The 21,250-nt window shown below is 40.9% G+C and overlaps 4 protein-coding genes across 4 annotated transcripts; 1 reads left to right on the top strand and 3 right to left on the bottom strand.

Annotated features, from left to right (window-relative positions):
• Positions 1-678: 678 nt before the first annotated feature.
• scdb (stearoyl-CoA desaturase b) lies at positions 679-6,027 on the bottom strand. The gene is made up of 5 exons (XM_047028763.1): positions 5,793-6,027; positions 4,683-4,813; positions 4,335-4,540; positions 3,206-3,438; positions 679-2,811 (listed from the first exon to the last, which is right to left on the bottom strand). The coding sequence occupies exons 1-5, from the start codon at positions 6,025-6,027 to the stop codon at positions 2,612-2,614; spliced, it is 1,005 nt and encodes a 334-aa protein (XP_046884719.1). The 3' UTR covers positions 679-2,611.
• A 491-nt stretch (positions 6,028-6,518) lies between these two features.
• Positions 6,519-10,832, bottom strand: trmt2b (tRNA methyltransferase 2 homolog B). The gene is made up of 2 exons (XM_047028762.1): positions 9,840-10,832; positions 6,519-9,730 (listed from the first exon to the last, which is right to left on the bottom strand). Exons 1-2 carry the CDS (start codon positions 10,734-10,736, stop codon positions 9,122-9,124), a joined length of 1,506 nt encoding a protein of 501 aa, XP_046884718.1. The 5' UTR covers positions 10,737-10,832; the 3' UTR covers positions 6,519-9,121.
• A 48-nt stretch (positions 10,833-10,880) lies between these two features.
• Positions 10,881-14,726, top strand: dnajb12a (DnaJ heat shock protein family (Hsp40) member B12a). Its single transcript, XM_047028764.1, has 9 exons — positions 10,881-11,046; positions 11,573-11,750; positions 12,621-12,766; positions 12,876-13,049; positions 13,148-13,227; positions 13,333-13,442; positions 13,548-13,720; positions 13,832-13,974; positions 14,070-14,726. The coding sequence occupies exons 1-8, from the start codon at positions 10,914-10,916 to the stop codon at positions 13,951-13,953; spliced, it is 1,116 nt and encodes a 371-aa protein (XP_046884720.1). The 5' UTR covers positions 10,881-10,913; the 3' UTR covers positions 13,954-13,974; positions 14,070-14,726.
• LOC124473407 (DNA damage-inducible transcript 4 protein-like) lies at positions 14,636-16,278 on the bottom strand. The gene is made up of 2 exons (XM_047028766.1): positions 16,000-16,278; positions 14,636-15,769 (listed from the first exon to the last, which is right to left on the bottom strand). Exons 1-2 carry the CDS (start codon positions 16,157-16,159, stop codon positions 15,258-15,260), a joined length of 672 nt encoding a protein of 223 aa, XP_046884722.1. The 5' UTR covers positions 16,160-16,278; the 3' UTR covers positions 14,636-15,257.
• Positions 16,279-21,250: the final 4,972 nt, after the last annotated feature.

Consider the following 21,250-nt stretch of genomic DNA (forward strand, 5'->3'; position numbering starts at 1 on the left):
GTCAAGATAGGCTGTTGTTTGGGACCGACCATCACAACCAACTCAAATTCAGAACTATACCCATAAAGGAATCTGTAACATCACCAGAGTAACATGTTGACTTTGCTGGACCAGTTTTTGTACTTCACAATCAGCAATGAGCAACACAGCTGTTTAGTCTAAGGAGATGCAGCGAGAGGAATTCTGTAGGTGGTCCAAACATGTTGTGCAAGTACATAATGACAAAAGAGAGAGACCAGGAGGCTCAAGATCAAATTGACCAATAATACCCCCCCCCCCCACACACACACACACACACACACACAAAAAGTGTTTCGATGAAGGCACTTAAAATATTCTTAAAAACAATAGAACTGAGGACTAGTCCCAGTTTAATGGTTTGTCAGCAAATCTTATTTTGCTGAAAGCTAGTATACATATACTCACACAACACATCCCTTCAAAATTAATTTGAATTGGGAACCACTGAGCAGCAGTCATGATCCAGTAAACCATAACGAGATGCTGTGCATGAAGACAGTCTCATTTACAAGCTTTCCCATTTTTGACCCCATTTGATTCCCATTTCTGTGAAGTCACAGATGCCATGCAGTAGGTACAGGTAAAGGTAATAAACAATTGTATTCATTTTAGGAATAGGACAGGTTATAGGACAAGAATAAAGACGGTGAGCCATGATTTCCAACATGTAGAAAATGTTGTTTATTTACGGTACATACAGTGGGTAAAACATTCCTTGAAAAAATGCGGCAGTTTTTTTTTTAAGGCATTCAGACTTCAAGAAGTTAACACTGTATAAAATAATTGCACAGAAAAAGGTAGAGCAAGTTTGACAAATATTATTACAATTTCATTAATGAGTTCCTTACTAAATCTGAGTTTACTGTATTTCCGGAGCCCAAAAGGGACAGTTTTCAAAATGTAGATTCTTTTTTCAGTCTTCATCACAAAAATATGACTTAAATATCATGAAAGACTATTCATATAGTCTTCCTCTTGAGTTAAAGAGATTACAGTTATTCTAGCCATCTCCCTTCCACAAATAGAGACATCAAGTAATTAAATAACACAGCCAAATGACATTTCCAAAGCATATTTTCCAATCCTCACACTTGGATAATATGATCCTTTTGAACAGACCCAATTCCTTCATAAATGTTGCATTAATCTTTTATTAGACGTGTCTAGATGTGCAACAAGCAAATCACATAACCTCCATAAGGCATTTGGGCGAGAATCCTGACTAGTATTGTCAAGATGGAGACAAACACATACAGTAAATGCTTTACAAGTCTGTTTACTAGAGGGAGGCTAGAACAGCCACGGCTGTCTACTTTCTTTTGCAATAAGAGTATAAAATAAATGACACAAAAAACATCTCAGTATAAGACTGAGAAGTCATTTTCTATATTTCAGTGCAAAGGTGCGTCATTGAAGCAGATGGAAAATCAAGCATTAACCATCTCACTAAGGTCACCAACACCTTTGCCACATATCTGCCATTTACCAAACAACCCCATGAGCCCTACCACTTTCTAAGCACTTCTAGAGATAACAGGATAAAACAGGTAAAAGCAACGTGATGTAAATTCCAAAACGGCCAATATAAGGGCAAACAGGAGGTAGAGACACGTTTTCACCTGTCAAATCCCATAATAATTCTAAAAGTACAGAGGGAGAGGAGGCCTTAGGGGGTTCCTTTGAGACTAGCAAATCTAGAGGTATACGTGGTGTTATACACAGACACTCAACAGGTTTCAGAGAACTTCGTCCACTACGAGGAAGACCTCAGTTAAGAGCACCTTGGACAGGACACATCTTGTGGTTTATATGTATGCAAATTTACTAGTACTTTATAATGTATGTACACTGTATGATATTTGATAAATGGAGACCTTTGAAGATTACATGGACCTGTGAAAGTCGGCTGTATAACACAGCAGCTTATGATCAAGAGGACCGAATAAGGTTGCTTAGTAACAAATAAAATACACTAAAGCAGGGTTTGGCCCCAAATTCTATTCCATCCTTATGGAAAGAATGTCAGCAAATGTGCTACTGACAGATCTTTACATAGCTTGGCTTCTACTAAAGACACATGATCAAATCGAGCCTTGCTTCGCCGAAATGGGAAGAAGAACTGTATCGCTTAACAAGAAGTGCCACCAAGAGATATTAATATCAAATAAATAATTAAGAGGTTAATGTGCTCCTTTTGATTTTGGTGCACAAATGACAGGTTGCTTGGTTGGTATATCATTTTTACTCTACATGACCCATCTCAACCACACTTTGCTGATATTCACACAGTTAAGTGCCTGTTTGGGACACAACAGGTTAAACACTGTGCTTACATTTCCAGCCAAGTTATTTGCTATTGCAGATAGTTGACTAATGCATTTCAAAACATACAAACACACACTACACTGAAAGGTCTAGGACCATTTAAAGCCAATATTAGTCTGAGGAACTCAGATATAGGTTGAACTCAAAAACAAGCAGAGACATGAACCGTGGTCATCACTACACACCACTACTGCTGTGATTACTGAAGCTACATTCTCTCCTGGTTTGGCCTGTTGTAGAGTATATTACGCGCGAGACATGACACCTAGCCACTTTTGTGGCTCCCATCACCTGTTCGCTCGGCCCGAGCCTTGGCCATGTCTTTGGACACCTTCTTGCAGTCCCTGGCCAGTCCCAGGCAGCACATAAGGTCTATGAAGGCAGTGGTGAGGTTCAACTTGAAACCAAACTCGCTAGTGCCATAGTCGAAGGGAAACGTGTGATGGTAGTTGTGAAAGCCCTCCCCTGGAAATCAAGAGGAAATAGTCATTGTTTGCCTGGAAAGCAGACCATAATACATAATCACATTACCTTAGAAATGATAGTCACATTATGTATTTTGATAGGAATTAGGCCTTAACATTCTCTAAATATATCCCATTCGATGGGACTGACAAAAGCTCTCTTTGCATGCAAAAACCATGATATTCTTCCATAACTAAAACATTAGCAATTGCATTGGATAAGCTAGTTCTACCCTATGAATTCCAAACTGCTGAATTCCCAACAGCCCAGGGAGTGCTACTGGAGTTTGCATGATGGGCATTCACAGATAGAGCAATCATGTTGCCAGTATGAATTTACATGAGACACACATTCAAGAGAACTAGGAAGCCCTCACATTTGGCTTGTTCCTTACCTATGGCGCTGAAAGCCACGAACCGATTCTCACTGGGGTTGATCCCCTGGTCATAGGGCCTGTTGCCCCACATATGAGCTGCACTGTTGACCAGCCAGGTAGCGTTAAGTACCAGGGTGTACCTCAGGATGGCAGGCACAAAGTACGCCACCAACAAGGACTCCCCCCAAAAGTACCAGGGAACCAACATGGGCATCAGGAAACACAGCAGCACCACAGACAGCTTGTAGTACCTGAGGAGAAGCAAGGGCAGAGAAGAACATGAAGCTCCGTCTGACCATGTGACTGTGTGAGGTTGCATGCAAACATCTTCACTTTGGCTCCATGCCAGACTGTGACTGATGGTCGGGTATTATGCATCTATGTAATGACTGTAGTAACTGTGGGTTGGTGAGTGTGTCTGCCTGGCTGCATGTAGGAGTGTGATAAACACAGGCAAATGGTATGATCTGATGAGGGGAAAATGGGCCCCTTCTTTTACCAAAAACTACAGAGTACAACCAACAGCCCTTTGCGGTTCACAGCAGTCATGTTTAGAATACTGCTAGGATAGGTGTTTGCCAATGTTAATTGCCCTTTGATCAGCTACGATGCCAGTTTCGGAATGCATCCAATAGAGCTTGCCTAGAGACAAATGGACAGTCTATTTTCTCTGAGTCTGCCAACTACCAGAGATTGCAGGCCTTATCAGCAAATCTGCCCCCAAAGAGCTGTCGTGATCACACTGACCCAGAGTGCAATTTCCTATTGTGACCAGGGGTTGAATGTGGAAATGGCTTTACCACTAAACACTCATGAGCTACGTGTGTGATCAAGCCTGGGTTGAAATAAAACCAAGTCTATTGGAGTGTACTGCACACCTTCCTATTCGAACTTCACCAAGTATGTGACTGGACTGTCCCCTTAAGATTGATGATTAACTGTGCTACAGAAAGATTTCTTATAAGAGACTGGTATGACTGGCATGACAATGTTATACAGCCAACACTATAAGTAAGATTGGTACTTTTCTGTCTCTTACACGACCACACTGCAACATTTTAATGATCAAAAACACAGAACCTGGAACTAAACCAGTTTTACGTAAAATTTCATGTGTCTAGGGGTGAGGGGTGGACCATGTCCTTACTGTCTCTGGAACATCACAACTTTATCTGCCTTCAGATCGGTAAGCTCCAGCTTCTTTCCCTTCTCGATGACATCAGGGTGTTTCCGAACCAACAGCCAGCCGATGTGAGAAAAGAAAAATCCCCTCAATGCATTGTGGGGGTCTGCATCCGTCTCTGAGTACTTGTGGTGAACCCGGTGGTCCCTTGCCCACTCGAAGATGTCATTCTGCAATGACACAGATCGAGGATTACATTGGATCCACAAAGAGAGGCTAGCACTTTATAATAATGCCTTGCCCTTACACAGAAATAAGCATATGATGATTTGTTTATTAGTCTGTGAAGAACAGGCATTCAGATTGATTTACCTGAAAGGCCATTGAGTTGGCTAGGCCAAGGAAGACTTTCAGTGGGAAAGAAGCTTTGTAGGATCTGTGACTCCATAGTCTGTGTGCTCCAGCAGTGATACCAAGAGCACTCGTGATGAAGCACATTAAACCTGGCCAAGAGATAGAGAGGTTAGTTTATTCATTGGTTAAGCTTTGCCCAAGTTTGTGGTTAACAAGGTAAAGTGACCACGGTCAGAGGACTAAGGAGTATAAACATCTGGCACACACATTCCTAGAAAACCTTAACAATGACACAGAGAAATGAATTTTCTACCAACAATGCAATAGTGAGGTGGCCATGTGTTGTCTATCCCCCATCCCAGTATCACTGCTATGGAGTTATTTATGTTTGAAGCTGCCAGTGGGAGTATGTATGCATATCTGCTAGCCATCTCACACTTGTTTTTTCAAAACTGCTGAATGTTGCTCTATGTGAATCCAGACAAGGCTGCTAAGGATGTGAGAACCGGGGGCCTCCAACCAGGAAAGAAGGACATTCTGTTGTGGTGCTATGTAGCACACAATGGAATGTCTATTGCAATGGCGATTGTCCTTTGTCTTGCCCAGTGAAATAATATGCAGTTCAGCATTGCAAAGACTGAGAGAAAAAAATTGCCTGTGCAACTGTGGAAACAAAGTTTGGGCTGTTCAGTAATTTGAGTCATCCTTCTCTGGTCTACCTTTAGCACGAAAATCGGTCTGCCTTACCATAATAGTGCGACTGAGCAACAAAGTTACTTCATGAGGAAACACATTAATAGGGCTTCACGATATAGGCTGTAGGCCTACCTGGTGTACAGTAAGCCTATATTGTTGGTATAAATTTGCTAATACTTTTAAGTGTAGGTCGTCGCGTCATGTAAGTGTAAATTTTTCCTGAAAAGTGAAAAAAAAATTCGGAGCCCGGCCAAAATAGATCTACCCACATTCAACACTTGGCTACGCATTTACATACTGTATATAACGCCACCATGTGACCTATTCACCAAAACAGCCCGCTAGCACATTCTGTTCTCTATGAATGTACGGAGGATCTGGATTGATCGTGCGAGTGGAAAATTCAAAATTGTAATTATGGAATGTACTTACTCCAAACGAGAGTTAAACTTGAAGCGGATGGGATGAGCGTCACTCCATAAACCGCCCCAGTATGTAACAGTAGCATTGATATGATATTTCTCCACACCAATCTCGTCGGTGGTTTTGGACCATCCTTCTCTTTGTAGCTGTCATCAAAAACATCTTCCATCGCTGATGTTTCTGCCACAACCTTTCCGTTCTGTTGCTTGCGAGGATTGGTAGTCCTTGTCTCCGTTTCTGTCATTTTGGCGATCAAGTAATGTGCAGAGACCTGATACTGTACAAAGAATGGAGCATTCAATTGAAGACAGATAGCCTACGCAGTAAACTCAACCAATACCATCCGTCCAGGAACTAGACTATGTAACACTTTCAGCCAGCAGTGCTGCTTGGGTCTTGCCACCAAAGCGGACAAGGAAAGCACTGTCAACACAATATCATGCACACACATATTTTCACCTAGTTTCCAACTCACTTACCGTATAAACTTCAGCGACTTGTCTTATATCTACCAAAGATGGACAGAAGAAAAAGCTCAATTGATATTCTATTGCGAATGCCTCGTGATGCTGAACGCGCCCAGTAGCCAACCTCCGCTTTGTGAATTTCAGTCGTCTTTTTAAAGCATGCAATTGGTCGGGGAGGATGCCACATTGCCCTGACTTTTTCATTGGTTCCCTGTCATCTGATGTTCGACATCCACGGGTGAAAGTCGTTCAAATGTCTTTTTTTTTCTTTTTTTTCACAGTAACACTCATTGTTTAGTCATGATCATGTATTTGTTTGGGGATTACATAAGGTATGTCAACAGAGATGGTTTGCTTCATGGGCGTGCAACCATCTTTACATTTTTGTTACTTACATCAGTGACCAGCAGTAGCCTACGTAACCGAGGGCTTAAAAGTAGGTCACTCCAAACAGAAAATTGAATGATTCTATTTTTACTTGGGGAACTGTACCAGGTAGACACATAACATTATGTTTAGCTTACACACAACAGTAGGTTGAAGTTAACCATCTGCACACGGTTTAAAGGTGGCATCACATTTTGTAATGTTACCTTTAAATGTTAATGTAATCTTAAAAATACATTTAAAGTAATGCTATCTTAAATAGTATAGGGGGAATTTGGGTAATCTGGGACATTTTTTGCATGCATTTTCTCATTGGAGCTTCCCGATTGACTAGTGCCCTGACCGTTTCTGTGACACCACACCAATAACATCCATGCCAAACCTATAGTCAAAGTTCTGTGGACTTGACATTTTCATAGCAGGGAAGAAAACGCTCTGGAGTTGAAGTGTCCCACATTACCCAATGTCCCAGATTACCCGAATTCACGCCTAATATTATTTTTGGTTTGTAGAAAAACACCTTTAGCCTCAACGTAGCATTAATATACTGGTTGGAACCTGTTGACTTGCCTTAGTTGTATGATGAGTAATCCATACAGATATACATCTAATCTTTTAGTTGAAAACATGATAAAAAATTGTAGGGTAGTTTATGATGGGTAATTAAAAAACACCCTAGCAACCCTCTATAAAAGTTATGCATATGCATACACAGTAACAAAAGGTTACTATAAATGTTTAATTTAGATTAACAAAAGGCACAGTAAATAACTAACATCGGTTGTATGTAAAACCGTAGGATTCTATACATTTTATTGTTATAGAGAGCTCTAAAGTATATATAGCACACACAACATTTAGATCTCCAAAATATATACATATATATTTGTATTCAATGACTGGATTCTGTGACACAGCAAGACCATTGGAAGAAGGATACATTTGGTATTTGGGAGGTGTTCTGGTGAACATAACACATGGGAGACTTTAGACCCAGTACCCCAGGGATGGCCAACAGATATAAAAAAGAAGAAACAAGAATCCACAGTTATAAATGTTGCATGTATAATCTGTCATACCTAATAAAAATCTGAATTCTGATGCAATCAGGGTATGTCCTGACCAAAGAATGTGTCGTGCAAGAAGGGTACGGAAGGCCAAATATGTGGCAAGATGCATTATCTGCCTCATCGCTTTCCCCATCACCAATGTTGACATGCTGTCTGCTTTATAAAAAGGTACCAGCAGGTCAAACGCAAGCTCTGACATCTACCCTCTATCCTCATATCTGACAAAACTCCCCTCACTTTTTGCAGTTATGATGTAATACGTTAGCTCACAGTTCATAGTGGCTGGGAGCAAGAAGATTGTGGGTCACTTGCAGCCTGTTGGTACTCCTGTGGGGTGAACATACAAATGATGTACGTATATATGTCTGTATGTGCTCACAAGGGTTTCCACAAAGAACCCCAATAAAAACATACAGGACAAATTCCTCTTTTGCTCATGTCCCTGGCCAAGGCACAAGATGAGCACTTGGACTTCAGTCGCCTTTTGACACCAGTTGATATGACTGATCACTGCTCCTGGCTGTCTTTCGAGGAAGGACAACAGGATGGGGGGTAATGCAGAAAACGTAATTTCATTGTGTGGATACTCAAGTGTGTGTGTTGGTGTCACGGCTACCCACATGTGTGTATGTGTTCATCTAGCATCACTAACAACGATAAGGACAATTTATTGTAATTCCAAAAACATGGTACATGAGCTGGAACGATACCAGGTACTGAGGTCCAATGTATCCCACCCTCTCCCTTCTATTCCACTCCCACAAAATTACAGTGACGCACATTGAGTGCAGGGGCAGAGTGTGCGCAGGTAGGTAGGTAGACAGACAGGTAGCCCGTCCAATCATTAGTCAGGGTATTGCCTAGTGATTGGTTGTGTTTATAACAGTCTTGCGAGGCCCACAGATGTCGGATTGATTACATATTAGCGTCAAACCTTTAAATGTATTTGCTGCTATCAAAAAAAAAAGTTTTGTGGGGTGGGGGGGGGCAAATAAGACAAAAAGTGCTGCTCAAACACATTAAATACCCTGCCGTTAAATTTGTTTTATCTATGTGTGTGTATTATTGGTTATCTGTATTTATTGTATTTATTTATGATGAGTAGTTTCGTTTTTTATTTGTGAGTGGTTTTAACTGGACCTCAGTACTTATTTTTGTTCCTGCTCATGTACCATTCTTTGGAGAAAAAAAATCCTTATCCTTAAAATTCTTTCTGCCAGCTTGTATGAACTTTGGTGTCAACACTTGAATCGCTACTCGTGTTGATTGGTAATAGAGAACTGCCTTGACACACTTGAAATGGCTCCATCTAGTGTTGATAGTGTCAGTAGAATTCCAAAGTGCTGTAATGAGGACATTTGTATGAAATCATCATAATTGCACTCTGTCCACTTCTCACCAGGATCCCAGCAGCTCATCTTTCAAACAGTAGCACAAGTTCACAGTGTGGTGTTTGTGGGAACATGTCTACAGGCACAGCCACTCTCAGAGAAAACTCTTCTCCTATGAGCTTCTTTTGAGGGTCTGGACTGCAGCACAACTCCTTGAAGTTCCTCATGGCCTCTCCCTCAGGTTTACAGGATATATAGACCAGCCTGCGGACAGAGGGAGTGTTCCGCAGTGCCCGGACCACACGGTAGTGCAGGCCGGAGCGGGCAGGGTTGACCACAACTGTCAGCTCCCTACTTATAGAGCTCAGCTCGGGTATTAGTTGAGGCAGAACCACTTCCGCTTTTCCCTGAAGGAATTCACAGTTGAACACCCCATTGAGGGCTGCATTGTGTCTGGCATCCTCCACAGCCTGTTCAATGAGCTCAATGCCAATGACTCTGTCCACTCTGGGGGACATGGCAATGCCAATGGCACCTGTTCCACAGCACAAATCCAGGAGGATACCACCTCTTTCTCTTCTTCCTCTGTCTGGTAGGCACATCTCTCTCACGGTGTGATAGAGCACCTCTGCAGCTCCCTGGTTCACCTGGAAAAATGCATCTGCTGAGATGCGAAACTTAAACCCCAACACCTGAGGATGATAGGAATGAGATCAGTGCTTAATTTAATTAATACAATTAACCTTTGTAGGGATTATCCCCCAAATTAATCACCCTAATTACTCCAAAGCTGGTAATTACCTCCTCGTATATGTGTGGGCAGCCATGTAGGACCTGGTAGGGAGATTCCTCATGACTACAGCGAGTCACAGAACTTTCCTGGAAATACAGGGAGATGAGCTGACAGACGACTCCAGGTCCCCGGATGAAGTACTCCACTAGAGCCGATTTGTGGAAGTCTATTTCCTCTGGAGTCAGGCTCTGTGGATGGAAGTACACTATTGCCATAGTATGTCCCTTTGTATTGGTTCTTACTGTGATATCTCTCCAGTGGCCCCCAGTATGGAAGAGGAGGCAGGGTTCCAGAGAAGAGAGGCGGATAAAGTCCTGGTAGCATCTGGCCACCAGCAGGTGTTTTTCTGGCATGTTAATAAGGTTATCCCCATTGACACAGATAATATTGCCAGCTTTGCCTGTGCCAACATAAAAACCAACCGTCTTTGGGTTGCCATCAACTCCTCTGTTGACAGAGAAGTTGGATTTGTTTCGGTAGCCAACGATAGCAGGTGATGCCTTTATAGGAAGTAAAGGAAAACGAAGTTTACTGTTATCTATTGTTGAATGTGATGCTGAAGTCAGTTGTGAAGAGTTTTTCATTGAAATCTGGTCCGAGAGCTGAAGCAGGATATCCTTCTGCTTCCTCTGTTTTAGTTCCAATTGTTCATTGTAATTCAGCCTCCACAATGGGGTCACAGCATCCGCCAATCGTTCCTCCCAAGATAGATGTTCATTGAATTTAAGCTTTTGGTTCTTTTTCCTCGACGTTTTCTTTCTTGGCCATGTTCCATGGTCAGTTGATGAAATTACCTTGTTTGTTGAATAGTTGCAAAGATATGCTTTCACCACAGTACGTGTAGGTTGGCGAATTGCTATTTTTAAGCTTAAGCCTGCTGCTAAGGACACCACACTTAATGACATACTTATCTTGAATCTATAATTTTATCGATAAATTGTTTTCACTATTAAAAACATTTGTAGCTGGCAGTCACATGTACAAGGACACGATACATGAAGTGACGCATTATTTACGTTCCTACTTGTTCGACGTCATCTTACGGCGTCCAGAGCCAAGTAAACATTTCCGCTCCTGTCGCGATGGAATCAAACAAGGACGAAGCGGAACGGTGTATAAAGATTGCTCTCAATGCACTCAGCAAAAACCAACCAGACAAATCTAGGAGGTTTCTTGAGAAAGCACAACGCTTGTTTCCAACTGACCAAGCTAAAAGTACGTCAGTGTTATTTGTATTTTAGCTTGGATTTCATGCAATTTTCTGGGCCATTGGCTTTGCTGTGTAGATACAAATCTGCAATGGCTTGCGAATCCTAGCTAACTGGTTAGTGTGGTACTTGTAGTCCTGTTACTTTCAAATGACACACAACCGCTGTTAATTATTTTCGATTGACCTCTTTTCGTGTCTGCAGTTGATTATGTGCTTTTCATGTTGCTACTGTAGCTTACTATTTAAGTAGCCTACCCACGTTACTACCTTGTAGCAGTACTAGCTCTAATAAGTCTTATGTGTCTCGTTAACGGCTGTTCTAAACTCTAGCTCTTTTCATTTGTATCTTGCTTGTTAGTCAGCTTCCATGATGTAACTAGTTGTCCAGTAGTATCTGATCCTCACATATATTGCTTACATTTGGGCCTCCTATTGTGTTTTCTATGTATATCTAACTATCTTGTATAAGATCAATATGTAGCCACCACAGACAGAGCTGTTGCTCATAGCATCTCCTTCTCTCTCTGTCAGATATATTGGAGTCCCTCACACAGAACGGTAAACCTCCGAACGAAAATAGTACTCCTATGAACGGGGATAGCTCTGGAGTGAGGAACCGCAGCCATGGAAATGATTCTCATGCGTCGGAGGAGACTGCCACAGACGCAGCCAAACCATACACTGCAGATCAGCTGGATGCTGTGAAAAAGTGAGTTCACTATTGTTTATCGTTTTAAGTAAGCTAAATATCTACCATAAGCTTCGACCACGGACGGATTGACACTTTGTTAGGCCTTACAATAGTACAAATATAATACGGGTAACACGGTTGACAGCAAATCACTTGTACTCAGCAACTACCCCTCACTCAGGACATCCTCTGACATTAAAAGAAACATGTATGTGTCATACTAAATAGCTAAACCAGTAGCCAGCTCCAACACATATAGTATGTCTAATGCAGTCAGATGCCAGAGACAATTGTATAATACATTTTATATTTGAAGCACTTTCCAATACATGCAATTTTTAAAAATAGTTTACTGTCACATTAAGAAATCGAACACAGCTTGTGGAAGTAAATGCTTGTTCTTTTGAAACCTAGTCATAGTCTCAGTCAGTCTTTAACTTTAAGAATAAGACGATGACATGTAACGTCAATGCAACAGATCTATCAGCCCTAGTTTGTAAGTCGCCAGTCCGGGTTCTACACTTGAGCGGGTCAAAAGACTCCACCCCTTGCCGCTTAACAACCCTCATTTGCTGATTCAAATGATTTACTAGTTCAAACCAATCATATATCAAAGTGTTTATATTGCTTTGTTATTGGCCATTAAAATGTCTGTTGTGTTTTTTGTCTGACAAGTCACTGCTTTCAACAAATAAATACACTTTCTCCAGCCAAACACCCCCCCCCCCCCTCCCCCACCGTAGCCTGTGTCTAAATCCGTCCCTGGCTCCGACCTGTCTCATTCTAATATTAGTAGTCAATAGTAATGTATTAATCAGGATATTTTTTTGTTCATGTCTGACATATATTTGCTCATCAATGTGACGGTTGCATCTGGGTTGGCTAAAGGATCAAGAGTTGTAAAAATTACTATGAGATTCTGGGAGTTGAAAAGGACGCTGCAGAGGAGGATCTAAAAAAGGCCTACAGAAAACTGGCTCTGAAATTCCATCCAGATAAAAACCATGCACCAGGAGCCACAGAAGCATTTAAGGGTGAATACATCAGTCCCCTAAAAGGCCAATATTCTTATCACTTAAGACACTACATCCCCTGTGTTATTGACAATGCTGCACATTATAACATTGATTTTATGTTCCCCAGCTATTGGTAATGCGTATGCTGTGCTGAGTAATACAGAAAAACGTAAGCAGTATGACCAATATGGAGAAGAGAGGGCCCACCCAACCAGACAGAGGCAACAGCGCCATGACTTTGAAGCAGACATCTCACCGGAAGACCTCTTTAACATGTTCTTTGGAGGAGGCTTTCCATCAAGTCAGTTGAGAATTGCAAAACATTCAATCAAATGTACACCTGGGTAATGGCTAGGCTACATGTGTCTTTAATCAATGTTACTTTGTTTTACTTTCCAGGTAATGTACATGTTTACAGAAATGGAAGAATGCATTTTGGCCATCAGCAAAGGGGAGAGAGGAGAGAACAACCCCGGGAAGTAAGTGAAATTTGATCAGTTTTGTGCAATGCATTTCTTATTTTCGGGAAAATGTTAAAGTCCACACTAGAGATGAGTGGTCTGACACACTCTATTCTCTGTCAGGGAGGCCTGGCACTGTTTGTCCAGCTCATGCCCATCCTCATCCTCATCGTCGTCTCTGCTCTCAGCCAAATGATGGTGTCCCAGCCTCCCTACAGCCTTAGCTACCGCCCGTAAGTAAACCTAGCTAGCTATAAGGACTTTTTTTTAATAATCTCATTCAGAAAATATGTTGCATATTTTCTAACTTAATATTGTCATGATGTTCCCTTTTCCAGGTCAGCTGGCCATATTCATAAGAGACACACGCCGCTCCTGAAAGTGCCTTATTATGTGGGTGAACGCTTCACAGATGAATACTCTGGAAACAACCTGAAGAATGTAGAGAGAAATGTGGAGGAAGACTACATCTCCAACCTCAGAAACAATTGTTGGAAGGAGAAGCAACAGAGTTAGTCAGACCCAAATCTTAAAATCTGAACAGTTGATTGGTTAAAAACACCAGCCTGAAATACCAATTCATATTTGATAAATATTTTCTTGTGTGTCCTTTTTTCTTCAGAGGAAGGCTTGCTGTATCGTGCCCGTTATTTTGGAGACTCTGACTTATATCAAAGGGCTCAGAGGATGGGCACTCCCAGCTGTTCCAGACTGTCGGAGATCCAGGTCATGATACATGGCTAGAAACTTTTGACACTGCAATGGGTGAGCTACCAATCAACTATTCGCCTGCATGTGCATTTGTCTATGCTTTGAAAGTACGTAGATAACATGTTTTACGTTTGTGTATTCGTCTCTAGATTTTTCGGTACTTGAATTGAATTTGAAGAAATTAATCAATGAAGCTCAATGGAAGCCCACAAACAAATTGGAGAATTTTGATGCAGCTATCTAAGAGAATCAGAAACGCCTTACACCTGGTGGGCTGCAGACACCTTCAGGGGACCCCTCTGCAGTGTTCTGTGGACTGACTTACTGTTGAACTGTGAGATGGACTAGGCAACTGCTGATGTTACACCTGTGTCTTCAGGCTGGCGGAAACCTATAGTTGGTATTGTGGTTGAAATTTAAAGCAAACTTTGAATGGAATACAAAAGCTGCTAGACACAAGCTTTCTCTATCCATATTCTTATGTTTCATGGAGAAACCTCAAGGCCTTCTTATAGACATCTGAGCCAATGAGAGGTATGGATTTCTTTTATAGTTCAACCACCTGTGTAAATATTTTACTTTTAACAATGCAGGGCTAAATTGATTTATCAAACTAATGTAATTCAGAATTTAATTTAATGTACCCTGTGATTAGCTTGTAGCTTGTCAGGTTATGGAGATTAGAAAGTATTGAAAAGAGAACGTATTGCACAAATGAAAATAAAATTGTATTTATTAAAATTAATCCCTGAGTTACTGTCTGAACTGCTTAATTTCTTTTATTAAAAATGGCTGTTTCATTCTCATCCTTGTTATACAGACCCTGTTTTTATTAACTGAATGTAGGCCCTACTGTAGATATGAAGCTAGTTCAAAGTGTCTGTGCTTAGCCAATTGTATTTTGAGGTAATTGTTGTAAAGCTTTGGATAAATCCCAAACATTATCAACTGAGTGTAGAAAAAGAAAAAATAACTCAAAATTCACAAGCGCTTGAAAACAGTGCATTCTGTTGTTACACCTCAGTGAAAGTTCAAAAAGAAACCCTGGTTTTAACATGGATATTTAAGTATCAAATCACAGTGTAGTAAGAGACATGGTTTCAGATTCAACAAAAGATTGTCTTACTGTTGATAGTACTCTACAATGAAGATATGAGCTCCTTAAAACACGTAAAAAGTAACCTATAAGGTCTTTATGCTGACCATACCCATTTATATCCCACAACAGAAGGAAATATATTTAAAGTATTAAACTTCCATAAATGATGCAACATTTGTAACTAACAATCACACACAAATGACGCTCAATATATCATTCCATCGGCAAAGAATGGCAGTCAGCACTCCTCCACAAGCAACTCTTCGGAACTGTACAGCTTTCTTTTGATAGCCATAAAGCTAGTACTGAGTCTCAGGGAGTGTCTTTGGTTCATAGTCATGCGGTGCTTGGGAGGGGAATAAATCCCCCTAAAAAGTTTTTGAAACTTGGGCCAAAGTCCCCCAGCATCTGGTCGGAGAACCAGAGTAAGATGGAAGGTAGGTACCAAGCTAGGCTCAACAGCTAACCGGTCAACACTACACAGACTTTTCTGGTCCCCCTGTGCCAAACACAGGTCAATGAGCGCCCCCCGTAGTCCGCAAGGCTCAGTAGAAGCCAAGTGGAGAAGTTTCTGTCTAATATTTTGAAGTAGAAGGTCCGGTAAAATGATCTTGGAGCACCTCAGCACATTGTCAGAAGGGTCAGTAAGCTTCTGTGCTATGGTCTCGACGACCTGTGCACACAGCGTCTCCTCCAGTGGCTCACAGAACATGTTGCTTTCTGATGTCAGGGACATGTCTGAAACCGATCCTGGAATAGACAAGTACAATAACATTAATAAACATACTACAATAAATCTTAAAATTATACCTTTAAATTCTCCAAGAAATAATTCCCCCAAAACAATTTGGTATTGGCAAATTGGTACATCCACTTCATACCTTTGGAGGCTTACCAACTTTATCCTGAAGATGTTGCATTTAGTTAACTTTATAAAACTTGAAAAAGGGACACTGCTCAAATAGCTTGTAAACACTTACCATTTTCATTCATACTATATTGATCTGACGTTAGACTCTGATTAATCTTGATTTCAGTCAGTCTCTGCTCCAAATTTCCCCAGCATAGCCGTTTACAACCTCTCATATGATCCGCAGGGGAAGGAGGATAACTCTCGTCCATTGAATTGTTACACGGCATTTTTAGCCTCTAGAATTGATTAAACTACTGAAAAAGGTGATCCTGATTCTGACTACCAGCCAAGCTGAACACTAAACACAATTACAACAATGGAACATTACATTTATGTACCTAAAAGTATATGCTCCTCCCACCGCCTATACAAGCCAATCAGCGTCTTGGACACGTACTAGAAAATTCTACCCTGCCTAGTAACAGTTTGGTTCTCTGATAATGAGCAGATTGAGATGAGCTTCCCTTGTCCACAAATAAATGGTCGTAACACAAAGCTAATTTGTATCATAATAATAATTACCAATTATATAACAGTTATTCATATCACATTCATATTTATAAACTTTTAATGTCTACTTACATTGTTTAGATACATTTACTTTTCTGATTAATTATAGCCTAATTGGTGCTTTAAAACTTAAAGAAGCTGCCTTGCAAACTGTAAATCCTATAAAAAATAGTTTTTACAATATTACAAAAGGCTACAATCACCGATAAAATACTATGCGTAAACGAGTTTCACTGCACGTTCCTCACGTAAACTGTCCTCCATATAGTATGGGGGATGGGGCGATTAGACAAGTTGGCCTCCAGCAACATGGGCCCGATACACCTACCTTTCACTGTTGTAGCCTACCATTTGTGCGGTAATTTACGATCAATCGTGCATTCTAAATAGGCTAGTAGGGCTACCCAAAATGTCCTGGCCATATTTATCTAAAGTTAAATCGGGACCGGTGCCAAGAGAGGGTAGGCCTAGCCCAGAAAAATCAATAAATTTGCCAAAGAACAAATTAGGCTTGTTGAGGTCTTGCCAGATTGCATATGGTGCGTTTGGTGTGAACCGGTAAATTGGACAAAGGGATATCGAATTGAGTGAGTGATTTTCTGGGGCTATCCTTGGTGTTTCCTTAGTGAAATTGACAAAACGCACAACCTTTGGTGTTTTTTTTTCTGATTCCCAGACAAATCTGCCGTAATAGCAAAATGCCCCCAAAATAAATTACCACAATACCCGAAATGTTCGGCGGTGATCTAACGGCGTTTAGCCAAGCCATCATGACATGATAAAACAAACTGCATCAGACAATTCAAGTCGGTTCAATATTCGTTGCAAGCGTTGTATTTAATTTGGAGGTCAAGAAAGTAGGCTATTTGAAAGAGAATCGAGATAGCTTAGCCAACATGACATTTAGACTACCAACAAACTTGCCAGAAAGGATGCAACAACCTTTCCAGGGCAGGAGATTCAACGCATCTTCCAAAACTAAAGAGGCTGCAACTGATTATGTGCAGTTCGGAAACGATTCATTGAAATGAAAATGTTGTTGCGATTACTGTAGTTACCGATTGAGTCGTGCACTTGACTTCGTTTGTCCACTTGTGGCTTCTGCTGAAGTGTAGCTACAGGATTAATACCCCCTCCTATAAGCATCTATTAGGCACACCTTTATTAGTAGCACTTTTTACGATTTGCTACACGGTGAACGAATAATTATAATCCTAATTCAATTCAACTCACTCACACACACGTGTGCAGATTTAAAGATCTGGCTGAACACACGTACACACACGCCAGGCAGCAAGTGGCCAGCCACCCTGATACAATTAATGCAATTTATCCCCCGCTGCCCCCTTCGCGAGTCGCCGGGATGTCTTTTCTTCATGATTGGGAAGTGGGAATTCAACTTGACATACAGGGCTGTTATGTAAAACAACCTTTCTCTACCGTGCCGTCAATCTTTGGAACACCCAACCACCAAACATCACATCTCTGTCCAGTCTTGCAAACTTCAAAAAGGCAATTCACCATTTGTTTGCAAGCTAGACTAATAGTTATGGAAATGTTTTAACTGTATATTTTATGTGATGATCATGTATGACTATGTTTCTTTGATCTGTAATCTGTATATATGTATGTGTGTAATTGTTAATTGTTCAAACCCTGTGTATCGCAATAAACCAATAAACCAACCGGTAGGACCAATCAACTTCTAAATAAATGTTTATAACACATGTCCGTCGATTGTCAGGCGTGCCAGTAAACAGTACCGGTCCTAGCACATTTTGCGCCCTAGGCAAGATTTATCATCATTCATCAGCAAATTCCTAGTTTGCCTAATTTTCAAAGTGGCACTGTGAAACCACCGACCTATAATTACACACTTGATGTAATACATTTAATCCCCAGAAGATGGCCTCATTTAACCACTTTGAAACACGTTTCATAATTGTGTCACTTGCCTTGCAATGAGCTCCTAAACAGAGGCCTCAAAAATGGTGGTGAATGTCTTTTGTAGAGTTTGTATTAAATTACAATATCTGACATTTCGGTCAAGAAACCCAACTATCTAGCATTAGACCTAGGTGGATTTCCCAGAGGTCCTTGGGCCATCTCTGGGCCTTTTTAACTGGAGATTGAATTTTTCCAGTTCTTTTTAGCTGACTGTGGTGATCTTGACAGTTAACACACAGCCTTGGGTGGTTAATTGCATTAATTATAATGTTGAGGAGCAGACGAAAAATAATGTTCTTTGGCTTATTTGTTCTTACATGACTACCAGAACTGTTTGACTTCATGAATAAATACACGTACAAACATATTGTAAAGTATGGAGTTTGGAGAACTCTTTAACATTTCAGTAACATGACAAAGTGCCACTTTAGCCTTGTTTACTCTGAAGGCTATTTGATCTTGAAAACCATCTAGGTAATACTGGCAGTTAGCAAAGAATGGCCTTTTTAGTTGAGGGGAGGAAGACTTGTTTGTGCATGATACTATATAGGTGTACTACATTACGACCAATTGTCTGGTGTTGACAAAGCTGCTCTGACTACATGCAGCCCTTCAGTACGTTGGGTAATTTGAGCCCTGCCTTTATTTGAGGCTGCTCTAGCCCTGGGTATAGAGCAGTGTCTATCTGGGCCTCAGTGTCTGCGCCTGGTGTTTGGAGCCGAAACAGTGCTCCATTTAGGTTTTGATTTATTGCTGGAGGAGGCAGAAACGGATCTCCATCCTCAGGAGGATAAGAGAACTGTGATGTTTGGCAAATCCTGCTGAGACGCACTGTTCTTTATCGTAGCACCAACACTTTTACACAGCAAATTTAGATATAGACATGCATTTAGGCTTAATGCTGAGTAATTGGACACTTCACCATAGACAGGGGTTATTTCAGTGAATGCTCAAGTCAGTCATTGTCATATTATGTGCTGTATTAATATACTGTACACAGTATATCACAGTCTTATCAGATACATTTCAAGAGACCATGGGAAATGTTCCCTTTTGGAAGGCACTGTATTCATGTCACCCTCTCATTGGGGGCTGAGCACCCTTGAAGGTCTGATCCTAGAATCGCCCTTGGCTTATTGAGAAGATCCTTGAGAATGGCCTTTTGCTATTTTATCTATCTATCTAAGTCTGTGCAGTGATACCTGATTTACCCTCATTTTGTAATGAGCTGTGTCGTTGCAGTAATAAGTCATCTAACAGTAGCCTGGAGCCTATTCTGTCTATGTTAATGTTAAAAACATTTTGATAGGAAGTCCCAAAAAGTTAACAACAAGAGCCATGGCTACAGAAGGCATCAGTTTATAACGTAAATCGCATCTTTAAAAAGTACAGTATAGAACTCAACTGCAGCAGTTCCCTTGGAGAAGATGTGAAACAGCGATACAGTCTCTCAGAAGTGCTGAGAGCTTGGTAAAAGTACTCCACTCTCTCCCTCATGTAATGCACTGGAGCTTTACCTCAACACAGGAAAGTTCCCCTCCCCCCTTTCAGTGATCAGGAAAGGAGAGCAAGCAGTGTACTCGCTATACTGAATCAAAACCCTTAAGGCCAAAAACCAGTAATGTTAAAGAAAGATGGCAGAAGACCACTATCTGTGGTGAGGAGAATATGTATGATGTCAGGGGAAAATACAGTGATCATTATTTATAAGCAGCCTTATCTTGACTTTGTTCTCGTATGATATGATCTGTCCGATGATGTCCTCCTTCTCTTTTTAGCACCACATGCATTATTTAGCTACGTGATTTAGCCATAAGAGCTTAAACTGACTAAACTCTCTCTACAGTTTACTGCTCTGACTGATGCAATGAAACTATCTCGATGAAGATAGCCACTCACACCCATATTTATTTGAAATGGAAAAATAATATAGTGCATCCTGATCTCCAAACTTTAATCACAATAGGTTGTAGAAGTCCATTGTCATTCAGCTTCCTATTTGGGGTGTCTTATAAAATATCCTTTTTGTGGTCAATATCACTTGTGCTTAAATGCATTAACTGTCAGCGTTCAACCTCTGTCCAAAGGACATGGTTTACCATCTGACATGTCAACAGTTCTGTGATGAAGAGGAGTCCCAGTACCTCATTTAGAAAGCTATAAACTCACAGGCTGACATAGTTGTTCCCTCAACACTCAAATGTCAGCAATCAATGATGTGAATACATCTAGCAGTAGCTCCCAGGCCCGACACCATTCATTTCTAATGGCTACCGAGCATTAACTCATATCTCCAGGCATGCAAGACTCTGGTCCATATGTACAGAGCATGTTTTGTTAATGAGCCGTCGTTGATCTCGCATGTGTGCACTCAGCAGGTAGATCAGACCAGAATGTTTTGCTGATCTGTGCTTGAGAATGAGTTTTTCTTTTACCTCAGGTAAACTAGAATCTCATGACTGTCACCAACAGACTTTTAGAGATGGGTTTATTCAGTTTAAAGGATGTTGGCTGAATCCCCTTCCAGTCCACTGGTCATTCCTTATCTATCATCTTTCAGACACTTCTGTTTCCTTCAGTTCCTCAATTCCTAGCATCTTCAGCTATCACATTCAATCTGTCCATGGTCTCCATAGGACATGCCTCATTGCCCCTGCAGTGATTTTACAGTATTTTCCCTTCACATCTGTTCCCTGAATGCTGTGTATTTCCACACTTTCTGCCTTCTTGACTGACTGGTCTTTCTTACTATTGAACCAATGGCACTATGAAGAACAGACTATATGGATTCCCAGTGCAGTAAGAGAATTTCCATTGTGTATTTTTCAGCGATAGCAAAATGTAGTTCATCACTAAACAAA

The sequence above is a fragment of the Hypomesus transpacificus genome, chromosome 11 (genome assembly GCF_021917145.1).
Source record: "Hypomesus transpacificus isolate Combined female chromosome 11, fHypTra1, whole genome shotgun sequence".
In the NCBI taxonomy this organism is placed as follows: Eukaryota; Metazoa; Chordata; class Actinopteri; order Osmeriformes; family Osmeridae; genus Hypomesus; species Hypomesus transpacificus.